The sequence below is a fragment of the Canis lupus genome, chromosome 31 (assembly GCF_011100685.1).
Source record: "Canis lupus familiaris isolate Mischka breed German Shepherd chromosome 31, alternate assembly UU_Cfam_GSD_1.0, whole genome shotgun sequence".
Classification (NCBI taxonomy): domain Eukaryota; kingdom Metazoa; phylum Chordata; class Mammalia; order Carnivora; family Canidae; genus Canis; species Canis lupus.
In genome coordinates, this window is record NC_049252.1 from 35,632,484 (window position 1) to 35,645,014 (window position 12,531).

At 45.1% G+C, this 12,531-nt stretch overlaps 1 protein-coding gene and 1 long non-coding RNA gene across 3 annotated transcripts in view; one reads left to right on the forward strand and one right to left on the reverse strand.

Annotated features, from left to right (window-relative positions):
- Positions 1 to 12,139, forward strand: part of BACE2 (beta-secretase 2) — a 79,764-nt gene extending 67,625 nt beyond the window's left edge. The window contains exon 9 of the mRNA XM_038581534.1: positions 11,649 to 12,139. Coding sequence (XP_038437462.1) covers positions 11,649 to 11,902 — 254 coding nt within the window. The 3' untranslated portion in view covers positions 11,903 to 12,139. The remainder of the gene's footprint in view (positions 1 to 11,648) is intronic.
- The window catches only part of LOC119867074, a 37,652-nt gene that overhangs the window by 742 nt on the left and 24,379 nt on the right, over positions 1 to 12,531 (reverse strand). Inside the window, exon 3 of one of the 2 annotated variants that reach the window (XR_005382427.1) lies at positions 8,009 to 8,408. The exons of the other annotated variant lie outside the window; for it this stretch is intronic. This is a non-coding gene — a long non-coding RNA (uncharacterized LOC119867074). Of the gene's footprint in view, positions 1 to 8,008; positions 8,409 to 12,531 lie in introns of those variants that run through there. 2 annotated transcript variants of the gene reach the window in all.

The following is a 12,531-nucleotide window of genomic DNA, read 5'->3' on the forward strand; positions in this document are numbered from 1 at the left end:
GACACAACAATTTTCCTTATGCTGAAAAATATGCTTTAGGATCTCTCTTAAATTTCATTTTGGGGGCAGCCCGGGTGGCTTAGTGATTTAGTGCTGCCTTCAGCCCAGGACATGGTCCTGGAGACCCGGGATCAAGTCCCACATCAGGCTACCTGTGTAGAGCCTGCTTCTCCCTCTGCCTGTGTCTCTGCCCCCCACCCCCTCTGTGTCTCTCATGAATAAATAAAATCTTTAAAAAAAAATTTCATTTGCCCTGATCCTTGAATCATGGTTTAGCCCTAGCATTCTAGATTGCCCATTTTCCCTTAGTGTTTTGAAGATGCTATTTCAGTGTTTTCTGTCCAACATTATTGCTGGTGAAAAAAACCCCAGTTTCAGGTGTTGTACCTTTAAGGGTAATCTGTTTGTTTTCTCTGGTTCCTGTTCAGACTTAAGTTAAATTTTTCATCTTCTAAAGTTTCACCATGATGTATCTAGACCTAGATTGTTTTTCATCTTGCTCAGGACTCTCTGAGTCTGATAATTCATGTTTTTTTTAATCATCAAGCCCAGAGAATTCTAAGCTGTTACCTCCACCACTCTTGCCTCACGCTCATCTTTACTAGTTTCTCCTGGACTGCTGAGATAAATTTTGAGATTTCTCTTTGTTTTCCTTTACATCCCATAACCTTTTATTCATAGTTTCCTTTCTTTATCTTTGCTGCATTCTGTGTAGTTTCTGCAGACACATCCTAGGTTGTCCTAGTTCTCTCAGGGTTTTTTTTAAGATTTTATTTCTTCATGAGAGAGAGAAAGAGAAGAGCGCATGTGTGAGAGAGAGGCAGAGGGGCAGGGAGAAGGAGAGAGAATCTCAGGCAGACTTCATGCTGGGGCTCCATCCCACAACCACAAGATCACAGCCTGAGATGAAACCAAGAGTCCAATCCGATGCCTTACCTCAACCAACGACCTGTGGCACCCGGGTGCCCCAACCTATTCAGTGAGTTTTAAATTACATTGGCTGTATTTTTCATTTCTAGAAATCCCACTTTGTACTTTTTCAAATCTACTAGTGTACTTTTCTGTAGTGTTCTGTAATAATTTTGTTGTGGCTTGTATTTACTTTGTCTCCATTATTTTATTTGATCTTTGAAAATGGCCAGATAATGTTCCAGTGATACAAGGCATAATATAGTGCCCCACACCCTCAGAGGCAATCATGTATATTGTATACATGTATATATACACAGTGTTCCCACATTATTTTTTGAGCCTTATAATCTTCTGTTATGTGGATGTTCTCTGATTTAACAATTCCTTAATGATATATTTAAGTTGTTTCTAGTCTCCTGTTGTTATTAACAGTAATACCATGTTTCACTCACACATATGAAAGTATATCTCTAGATTAGATTATTGGAAGTAGAATTGCCAGGCTAAAGAGTATAAGCATTTGTAATCTTGATAAATATTGTCACATTGCTTTCCAGGGAGGTTGTACTCTTTTATACCTGGTTGTACCAGTTTTCTAAGAATGTTATATAATGGCCTGAGTTCCCAGTCAGCATCACCAACAGGGTAGTGTCACACTTTCGGGAATTTTGCCAATCTGATAGGTAGAAACGATTATCTCGGTATAGTTTTAATTTAATTACTTTATTACATGTGTGGTTGGGTTTATTTCCCTGTGTCCAAGGGCATTTGTTTTTCTTTTCTATGAACTATGTGCTCATATATTTTCCCTATTCTATTGGGTTTTTAGGTTTTTATATTGATTTGTAGAAGCTCTGTGTAATGGAGTAATTAACCATTTGGAGAAAAAAGCTATAATCCATGTTTTAGTTATACATTATTTAAAAATTTACTTTGCTGTTGAGGAATTTTATTGTAAAAATGGTTTGAGGTATTTAAATATATCAGTCTTTTGTTTTAAGTATATCAATCTTTTAAGTTTTAAGGCTCTTAGGTTTGAAGTCACATTTTAAATGACCTTCTTTATTGAAATTATTTTGTGATTTGTGCAAATACTTTCATGTTTCATTTACCTTGACATAGTCTGTATGGATAGCTTTTTTGCCCCCAAGCTGACTACCACATTGTTCCTGTAATATTTTTCAGATAATCCACATTTTCTCCACTGATCTGAAATTCCATAATTATCATATTCCAAATTCCAGTAAATATTTAAAAGATATATATTTATTTCTGGACTTTCTGTTCTGTTCAATTGATTTATCTTACAGTGCTAGTTTCTGTTCATTACTCTTTTTTTTAAAGATTCTATTTATTTATTTGAGAGAGAGAGAGAACAAGAGAACAAACACAAGCATGGGGAGTGGCAGATGGAGAGGGAGAAGCAAGCTCCAGCTAAGCAGGGAGCCAATGTGGGACTCGATCTCAGGACCCTGCGATCATGACCTGAGCCAAAGGCAGTCTCTTAAACCAAGTGAGCTACCCAGATGCCTCCCATTATTCTTTTTTATTCAGAACTTCCCTGCTGTTCTTAATTGTATTTTCCTTTATGAACTTTAAATCAACCTGTTACAAAAAAAAATCTTGTTAGTATTTTCATGAGGTTTTAATCACTGTAAACACAGCTATAGTATAATCTCAAGCATATTCTGTGTCCCTATCATTTATGGAGAGCTAATCTCTTTGTTTTTGTATCTGCTTACAGTTCTCTCCTGGTGGAGTTTCTCACTTGGTTTTGCAAGTTTTTGTTGTGAGCTTATCGTTAGTGGGCATGCTTTTTTTTTTTTTTTTTTTTGAATTTTTTTTTTTTTTTTCCGCCTTTGGAGAGAGTTCAGTGCACCTTGGGTTGTAAAAATGTTGCTGTTAAAGCAACTCTGCATTTATTTCTGCTGAGTGTGAGGCATCGAGAACTTTTAGGATTTCTACCCCAAGCTGTGTAAATGTAGATGCCCTCCATGCGTGACACTGTGGTTGGGAGACTGTCTTTCTCATGGGAGATTGTTTCTTGCCCTCCTTGCCCTCTGCCCCTCTGGCCTCAGGCAGAGTCAGATTTCTGTGTTGGCAGAATTTTCCCAGCTCCCTCCACCAGTGAATCAGTCTCTGTCACCCATCCATGTGGTGCTGGGGTCAAATCTGCCTCCCTCCCTCCCCCTGTCCCTGGGCATTGGATCTCCAGTTCTAGGGCCTATTTCTAGGCTCATCTACATATTTAAAAATACGAGTTTATCATCTTTTCTATGTGTTATAGTAGGAGGAAGTTCTACCTTGGTGCCAGCTAGCACTTGGCGGAGCCCAAATCTTTGGGAGCTTCCCTTTTCTCTTGATGCCTTTTATTTGGTTTTCGTAATAATTGGTGTTTGTCAGACAACACTTCGCGATAGGATTAGGCTTTTCTATAAGGGTTGGGGCAGGGTGGGAAGGAGAGCAGTGAGTGGGATCTCTTTGAAGACTTTTCCTGGGGAGCTTTTCAAAATACATTATGGCCCACACCCTCCCCTCCTTTTTCAGCCAGGGTGTATCAGAATGGTGGTGGGTGGGAGGGTGATGGTTATTTTGGAAAAAGATCCACAGATGCTTCTCTTATGCTGCCCTGCCTCTCCTCGCCTCACCCACCCCCCCCCAACCCCTACGAAGCGTCACTATTCTAGTCTCAGAGCCACATAAATAAGGCGGTGGTCACCATGTGCCATGGAGCTGGCCAACCTGGGGCGTCCGCAGATAGAGAGCCTCCCATCCCTGGGGCAGATGTTAGAGGCTGCAGCACTTTCAGCTGCCTCTGTGCTGCCCGGGGCCAAGTATCCTATAACTAGGAAGATAATAGAGTGTTAAGAGTGACAGCTCTCTCTTAATGTATCCAAAGCTTCTGAAATACCACCCATCTCTTTTTATAGATTGAGACATTTAGCACCCAAGAGCCGTATAGATTTCAGCTTTTACAACTTGAGACTCATCATAGATTGTGGCAGTCATTTCACTGCGAATTTTCCTTGCTGCAGGTTGAAAGTGGATCATCTGGTACATATTCATGTTTAAAAATAGGAAACTTAGCTGTTAAGAGCAGAGTTGCAGAGATAGGCCTCCTCCACCTACTTAGAATACAATGAAAAGATGCCAACGCCAGGGGCCCCAAAGACAGGGTTTAGGTCGCCCTCATTCCTCATTTTATAGAAAAGAACCGTGAGAACTGGGGGTGCTGAGTGGTTCTCATGTGGTTGCACAACAAAATGGCCCCGGGCCCAGAATGCCTGTCCTGTAAACTCCAGAACATTCTTCCAGGTGAAACCTGGCTACTCAGAAGGCATCTTTGTATCAATTTAGTCTGTGTGAGGAGATCATTCACTTTATTTTGCATACTGTGGCAAAAAAAAAAAAAAAAGTACCCAGCCATGATGATTTTTTTATGGTTAGCAGATTAATGTGTCTTCCTCTGGTGCTTATTATCAACTGGGTACTGATCTTCCAGGAGGTAAGACAGAGAAACCATAATTAAAAATCGTAACCCAAGATATCGATGAGAGATTTAAAATAATGATTTATTAACAGGAGATACTGACGAAACACCAAGCTTACCCAGGCACGGTGCTGAGTGCCCTTCCGGTTAGCCTGGTGATCCATTGAGCAAGACTGATTCGTGGGTGCTGTTAATTTCTCCATTTTACAGATAGGGAAACTGAGGAGCAGAGAAGTTAAAAATATTGGCCAAGGTGACAACTTCACTACGTGGGAACTTGGACTTGAACCCCAGCAGTCTGACCTGTGCCCTTCACCCGTGCATAGGGTGGCCTCATCAATAATTCCAGTATAAAAACTTAAAATCTACTCCAGGATCATAGAATTAGTAGTATAGGTAAACAAGTGCACAGACCAGCCAATGAATGCCATTTCCTGAAGATATTCAAGAAGTAATTTAAAATCAACTCTAATTTAAAAATATATATATTTATTTATTTAAGTAATATCTGCCCTCAATGTGGCGAACTCAGGACCCCGAGATCAAGAGCTGCCTATTCTGCTGGCACGCGCCCCTCCTTTGATAGGAAGTAGCTGTTGAGAAAATGTGAGGGCACGGTTGTTTTCAGATAAGATATTTTGACTGACAACCTTAAATTGGTGCTATTTTTCAGGAATGTAAACAAATTTTTTTTGAATATAAAAGTAATAGGTGTACTTTGAAGAAAATTTGACTTCGGCGAGGGTTTTGATGCGTTTGTATTGTAGATCTGTTTGTTATTTTTTTGTTCTTGTTTTTGTTTTTTTGTAGATCTGTTTCTGTGAAAACCTGTATATAAACTTGAGCATTGAACAAACCCCCATGTACCTAGCGGAACTGGGCTTGGGTTCATTTTTCTTCTTCTATTTCTTTTTCTTTTTTTCTTTTTCAGCCTGAGTGCAATCCTGTCACATGTGTTGTTCATTGACATACTTTTTTGACTACCTCATTTGTTGGATTTTTTTTTTAATGGTTTTATTGACATATAGTTGCTATAAAGTGGACAGTTTGTGTTTTGGGGACCAGTTTGCTGAATTTTACATATGTATGTGAATTGGAAAAACTCCAGTCCCCTCCAGTGGTTCTCCTTTGCTCTGGGGCTTGCCGCCTCGCTCACAGCGCAGACCACTCTCTGTCACTGACTTCTGACTAAATTCCACTGTGATCAGAGAACATAGCGTGGATTTTAGTTCCTTTAGATTTCTCGATATTTCGGGTTTTTAAAAGATTTTATTTATTTATTCACGAGAGACACAGAGAGGAAGGTAGAGACACAGGAAGAGGGAGAAGCAGGCTCCTCACTGAGCAGGGAGCCCAATGCAGAACTCGATTCCAAGACCTCGGGATCACGACCTGAGCTGAAGGCAGATGCTCCACTGATGAGCGCCCCCTCCCCCCAGGTGCCCCTCACTCCACATTACCTTTGATTAGCATTAGCTTCACGCATCTTTTTCCATCCTGTGTCTTTCAATGTAGTTGACTATCTACATCTAAAATGCGCTGCTTGGGAGCAAATAGTCAGGTCTTGCTTTTTCTCTAATTCACTTCAACAATCTCTGCTTTGTCTTTGGGGGGTGTTTAGACCAGAGATTGGCAGATAACAGCCTGCAGGCCAAATCTGGCCTGTCGGGGTTTTTTTTTTTTTTTTTTTCTTTATATACAGCCTTTGTAAAAAACGGTTTTACATTTTTAAAGGGGTGTGAAAAAAAAAAAAAAGAAATCCGGGAAGAATGTGACAAATCCTCCATGGCCCAAAAAGCCCTAACACGTTTACTTTCTGATCCTTTCTGGAACAAGTTTGCGGACCCCCGGTGTAGATTATAACAAGATGATTGATTGATCGGTACTTTTCCCCCTTTCCTGCCTCCTTCTGGATTGAGCGTTTTTATCTCTCTCCCCCTCGGCTGGTGTCCTGGCTCTCACTCTGGACGTGTGATCGTAGCGGTTGCTCTAGGGTCCGAGCGGGCACCGTGGAGAGACCTGGTCTGCTGCTCTGTACAGTATAAGGACCCAGAGCGTGCTCGCACTTCTCACGTCGCCCCTTGTGATGTTGCTGCGCGCGTTTTACTTATGCGTGTGTTACAAACCACCCACGACACTGGTGTTATTTTTACTTGACGCCAGTTATCTCCTTAAGTATTTAAGATGAAAAGTGAGATGATATAATTGCCTACATAGTTACCGCGTCTGGTGCTCATCGTTCCTTTGTGTACATCCCGGTCTCCAGCTGACATCCTTGACCTTCTGCTTGAAGGCCTTCTGTTAGTGTGATTTCAGTGCACATTGATTGGCGATTTCTTCTTTCTTTCTTTCTTTTCTTTCTTTCTTTCTTTCTTTCTTTTTTTTTTTTCAGCTTTATGGAGGTGTAACTGACACAGAAAAGCTAGGAACATTTAAGGTATACAACTTGATGTTTTCCTGTATGTACGTGTTGTAAAATGATCACCACCAGCTGCATATCCATCATCTCACGTGGGTACCATTGTCTGTCTTCCTTCCTTTCTTTTCCGTTTCTCTTTCCTCCTTTTTTCATTTCTTTTCTTTCTTCTTTCTTTCTTCTCTTCTCTTTCTAATTTCTTTCTTCTTTCCCTTCCCTGTCCTCCCCTCCCCTCCTCTCCCCTCCCCTCCTCTCCTCTCTCCTCCCCTCTCTCCCTCCTCCCCTTTCCCCCTCTCCTCCCTTCCCCTCTCCTTTCCTTTCCTGTCCTCTCACTCTCTCTCTCTCTCTCTCCCTCCCCCCACAAGTGAGAACACATAAGATCTACACCCACTGCTGCTGAGTTGGACTCTTTTAGTTTCCATGTACAGTGAGATCCTACGGAATTTGTATTCCTCTCTCTGGCTCATTTCGCTCGGCATTGTGTCCTCCAGGTGTATCCACGTGGCCACAAATGTGGCAGGATCTCCTCCTTTAAGGCTGGACAAGACTCTAGTGTGTGTGTCTCTTCTCGTGATAAATCCTTTCAGCCTGTGTATGTCTCAGAACATCTTTTATCTTTGCTTTGAAAGATACTTCTGCTTGGTACAGAACTCTGGGTTGGTGAGGTTTTCCCTTCCAGCCCTTAAGGATGTCACCCCCACATTCTTATCACTTGTGTTATTTCTGAGATGAAATTAGTTCTAATTCCTGTACAGAATATTTTGTTTTGCTTGTATTTTCTGTGCGTTTAAGATTTTCTCCTTATCACCAGTTTTCAGCGGTTCACTGGCATCATCTAATTCTTGTTTTTTCGTGCTTGGGGATCTCTGAGCCTCTTGGAACTGTAGGTTTATGGTTTCCCTCAAGTTTGGAAAGGTTTTCGGTATTATTTCTTCAGATATGTTTTTTGCCTCCTGCCCCTCCTATCGGGGTCCTCTGACTACAGGGATGCTGAGCCTCTTCATATGTTTCCACAGTTTACTGCTGTTTTCCCCTTATGTTTTCAGGATTTTGTTCTGTTTCATGGATAGTTCCACTGCTATGTTTTCAAGTTTGCTAGTCTTTTTTTCTCCCCCTGCAGATATATATACTATTAATACCATGCAGTGTACGTCTTGTCTCACATACTGTCAATTTTTATCCCTAGAAATTTGACTTAGGTCTTAATTATAGCTTCTGTGTCTCTACTTAACACATCTGACATTCTTACAGCTCCTGTGTCTCTGATATTCCCTCCAGCGTCCCGAGCAGAATGCAATAACCATCTTCATAGCCCATCTCCTAATACTACCATCTGTGTCATTTCTTGCCATGCTTTGAATGATGGATTCCCCCCCACCCCCGCCTTGTTAGAATTGTATTTTTCTACTTGGCCATGACTTCTGAATTGTGTTTTCCTGCTTCTTTGCATACTTGGAAATTTTGTATTGGATGCCAGACATTGCAAACTTCATCCTGTCAGTTGCTTTGTGATATTACGATTTACAAGAACTATGTATTTGGTATTTGTCTTCATCTCTGGCACAGAGCTCCAGAAGTTCCTGGGATTTCCTAACGAGGAGGGGGGGGAGAGAAACTGTCTTTTGTGATGTTAATAAGGTGACTTAAAAGCATCTCAGGGAAGGGCTGGCCCAGCATTAGGGTTAGAACTTTGAGCCCCACCCCCTGAGCTCCAGGGAAGGAGAACCACTGGGGGTTCAACCATTTCCACTGGCCTTTGACTCCACCCATTGTGTCTGTGCCACAAAGCCACCAGAAAAACCGCAAAAGGGGAGGTTTTGGAGCGCTTCAGGGCTAGGGAGCCCGAGGTGGAGCTGTGGGGAGGGTTGGCACGGGAGCTCCACCCCTGCCCCCAGACCTCACCCTGGGCATCTCTTCCCTTTCTGGCTGTTGAGTCTGTCCTTTACTACTAACCCAGTAACCTCAAGTGACCTGTTTCTCTGAGTTCTGTGAGCCGCTCTGGCTAATTATTCCGTCCCAAGGTGGGGGTGGGTTGGAGCCTCCAATCTGTAGCCAGTGGGTCAGAGGCACAGGTGACACCATGGGCTTTAAACTCTCATCTGAAGTTGGGGGTGGGGCTCATAGGACTGAATCTTTAACGTGTGGGATCTGATGCTGCTTCTGAGTAGGTGGTGTCAGGATTGAGTTGAATTCTTGGACACCCTGCTGGTGTGTGGGAATTGTTTATTGGTAATTTGATCCCCAACACATTGAAATTGGGTCCAGGGACCCAAAAGAGTGCCGAATCCTTCTGTGTTCTTACAAGTCTTCTTGAGATTTGTCCTGGGTCACATTTAAGTTGCTTAGGGTCATGCCTTGTCTTGCTTTGAAGCTTCTTTGGATAAGATCAGGGCAGTGTGCAGCATGTGGTTCCTTCCCCCCGACCACCGGGGACAGAGGACCGACCCCTATGGTTTTTTGTTTTGTTTTGTTTTTCCACTCTGGGAAACAGAGTAAATGGGAAGCAGTTGGCAGTAGGTACTGTTCTGAGTCCTACCTGAGGGCTTCAAGCCCTGTTCCTTTTAGTCCTTTCAACTGGTCCTCTGGCCTTCCGTTCATTTTTGGTCAGCACTCGGCTGAAGGCTTGGGGGGGCCCCCGTGGAGATGTGTGGGATTTCTATCTGCAGCTGCCTTCTGTCCTTGAACTCCAACAGAGGCCCTGCCCTGCCCCCCAGCCTTACCCCCAGCCCTGCCTTCATCCCCCCTCCCAGCACCACAACCCAAAAATGTTCTCAAAGCACCTGCCGGGCTCCCTTCATCTGTCTTCCATCTGTCCGGGGTTCATGCTCTTTGCTCAGTTGGCAATATCTCCAGAGCCTTTGTTTCTTTGTGTGCTTTGTCCAGTATTTTAGTTGTTTCGGGTCTGGGGTAAATCTGGCCCCTCTGACTCCACCTTGTTAGGAAGTAAAACTGGTTTTGGGTGATTTTTTGTCGCCTTCTGTTGGGCCAGGCGGTGGCTTTGGTGACTTGGCACTAAGTGTTCTTCACTGGCGTGTGTGTGTGTGTGTGTGTGTGAGAGAGAGAGAGAGAGAGAGAGAAAGCGTCTCCGTTCATAAAGCAAGTCAATTTTTAAGAAGACAGATGACCTGCTGTGGGAAGACATTTGCTACTTAAGTTTCTACAACGTAAAGGATTCTTACAAACCAGGGGAAAAAAAGATAGAAATTGTAATACAAATGCAAATAGCCAAGGAGTCTGTTTTAAATGATGGCTTCAGCTGTGGGCACTTGGGCTCTGGGTGAACAGAAGGCCTGCCTCCCCGGGGCCCGGAGTCTACACAGGCTCTTGTGCAGCGCTCGGCTCTTCCAGCACACGTGGAAGCAGCCGTGAATCCACACAAATGTGAGCAAGAAAATGTTCTAATCGAGACTGGTCTTTCCCTCACTTTAAACCATTCTGTTAAGGCCTTCGTTGTATTGTTATTTTACATTTTCTTTCCTCAATTAAAAAAAAAATGGATGTGATTTGGCAGGCCTTCGGGTCTTGAGGCTTTAGTTACAGAGAAACGAAATGCCTAGCAACATTGCTTTTTCGTGTCTAAATGTTCATTTCTGCAATTAAACATGGGTGAGGTGGGTAACAGGGCCTTTTTCCTTTTCCAAGTGAAATGTAAAATGCCACATAAATTCTATTCTAATGAGAAGGGCAGATATGCCTGATGGAGAGACATGAAATCCTGATAATCCCCGAACCTGCTTTAAGAGATCTCTGCGCCGCCTCCCCCCCCCCCCCCCCAAGAGCGTTGCCCAGAGCCCGCTGGCAGCTGTGGCCAGGTGGATTGCAGCTGCGTTCGCCTTTGTTACGGGGAGGCAGCGAATTCCCTGTTGCCCTCACGGACCATTCCCGATTCTGGATCCTGCATACGCTGCGGGTGGGACGCGGGACAGGTGTGGGGCAGGGCAGGATCTCCTGGACTGACCGGGCGGTTTAGAGGCCCCTTCAGAGTGCAGGTCGGGCTGATGATGAGGACAGTCATCCGAGCGCACGAGTCAGGTTGACTGCTCCTCCCCTTGCCTCCCAGCTCCCGCTGCACTCCCGACTTACCTCTGCCCCCCTCCCTCCCAGCAGCCGACACCCCTGTCCTCACCAGGCACTGAGCTCTGCACCCTCACCTGTGCCTTCACCTGTGGGGGGCTCTGCGGCCTCACCTGCAGGGGGCTCTGTAGCCTCACCTGTGGGGTGCTCTGTGGCATCACCTACGGGGGACTCTGCGCCCTCACCTGTAGGGCTCTGTGGCCTCACCTGCGGGAGGGGGGGGGGGTCTGCGGCCTCATGTGTGGGAGACCTTCTAGCCTCACCTGCAGGGGGCTCTGCGGCCTCACCTGCGGGGCTCTGTAGCCTCACCTGCGGGGCTCTGCGGCCTCACCTGTGGGGGGTTCTGTGCCCTCACCTGCAGATGGCTCTGTGCCCTCACCTGTGGGGGGCTCCGTGCCCTTACCTGTGGGGGGCTCTGTGCCCTCACCTGTGGGGCTCTGCATCCTGGGCCTCCCCAGAGCACCTGATGCTTCTGTACCAGCCCTTGTCCCCATTGCCCTCCTACCATGTAGGTTCAACACCTGCAGTTCTTGAAACATGCTGTGCTTGGAGGTGGGGGCTGGCCCATCAGAAGGTGCACTGTCACAGGGTGCAGCCACCCTTGGGACATGCCCAGTGCCCAAGCCACTGGCTCCTGCCCCGTGAGGCCGTGGTTTTGTAAAGCAAGTGTTATCTGTTTTGTCAAAGGGTACGGACAGGCTGCTCATTTCACAGCTGTGGATTTCAACCCACCCCCACCCCTTTCTGTCTCCTCAGAAATTGCAGGTGCTCCAGTGTCTGAAATTTCTGGGCCTTTCTCGACAGACGACATAGCCAGCAACTGCGTCCCCGCCCTGCCTTTGAATGAGCCCATTTTGTGGATCGTCTCCTATACTCTCATGAGCGTGTGTGGAATCATCCTTCTTATCCTAATCGTCCTGCTGCTACTTCCCTTCCGGTGTCGGCACCTGCCCCGCGATCCCGAGGTTGTCAATGACGAGTCCTCTCTCGTCCGGCATCGCTGGAAGTGAAGAGTGAAGCCTGAACTCTAGCGGCCTCGAACTCTCTGTTACGAGAATGACGTTTCAGGTGGAGCAGGCGGGGCCGTAAGGCAGGGTCGCTTCCTGTGTCCACTAGTCTTAAATCTGTTCTGCTCCTAGATGCCTTCCAGATTCACTGTATTTTGATTCTTGATTTTAAAGCTTCCTTCTTCTCCCTCACTTCCAAGAAAAGTTATAATAAAAAACACCTCATTCTAAACCAAAACAGAGTGAATTGGGCTTCAGGCTTTATGTGACTGGTTATGCCAAACTGTCTAGGTGTGCCACCCAAAAAAAAAAAAAAAAGGCAAGCTTTGGCTAGTTCTCCTCTTCCGTCTCTGGAGAGATGAGCGCATATGGTTCATACCTCCTCTTAGCTCATGGGAAGCTCGTATTCATTGCATTTAAGGGTATTTTGCACCAGGCCTCAACCTGGCTTGGCTCAGAGTGTACAATGTGGTGGCAGGAGAAGCAGCCTGGGGCCTGACGATCTCACCGTCCTGCCTGCTTCTGAGTCGGAAACAGAGCCTTGTTCTGGGTCTCTCTGTGCTCTGAGTGGGAGCCCGAATCCTTTTGGAGGGGAACGTCACTCAACAGTCTTCACCAGCCTCTTCAGAAGA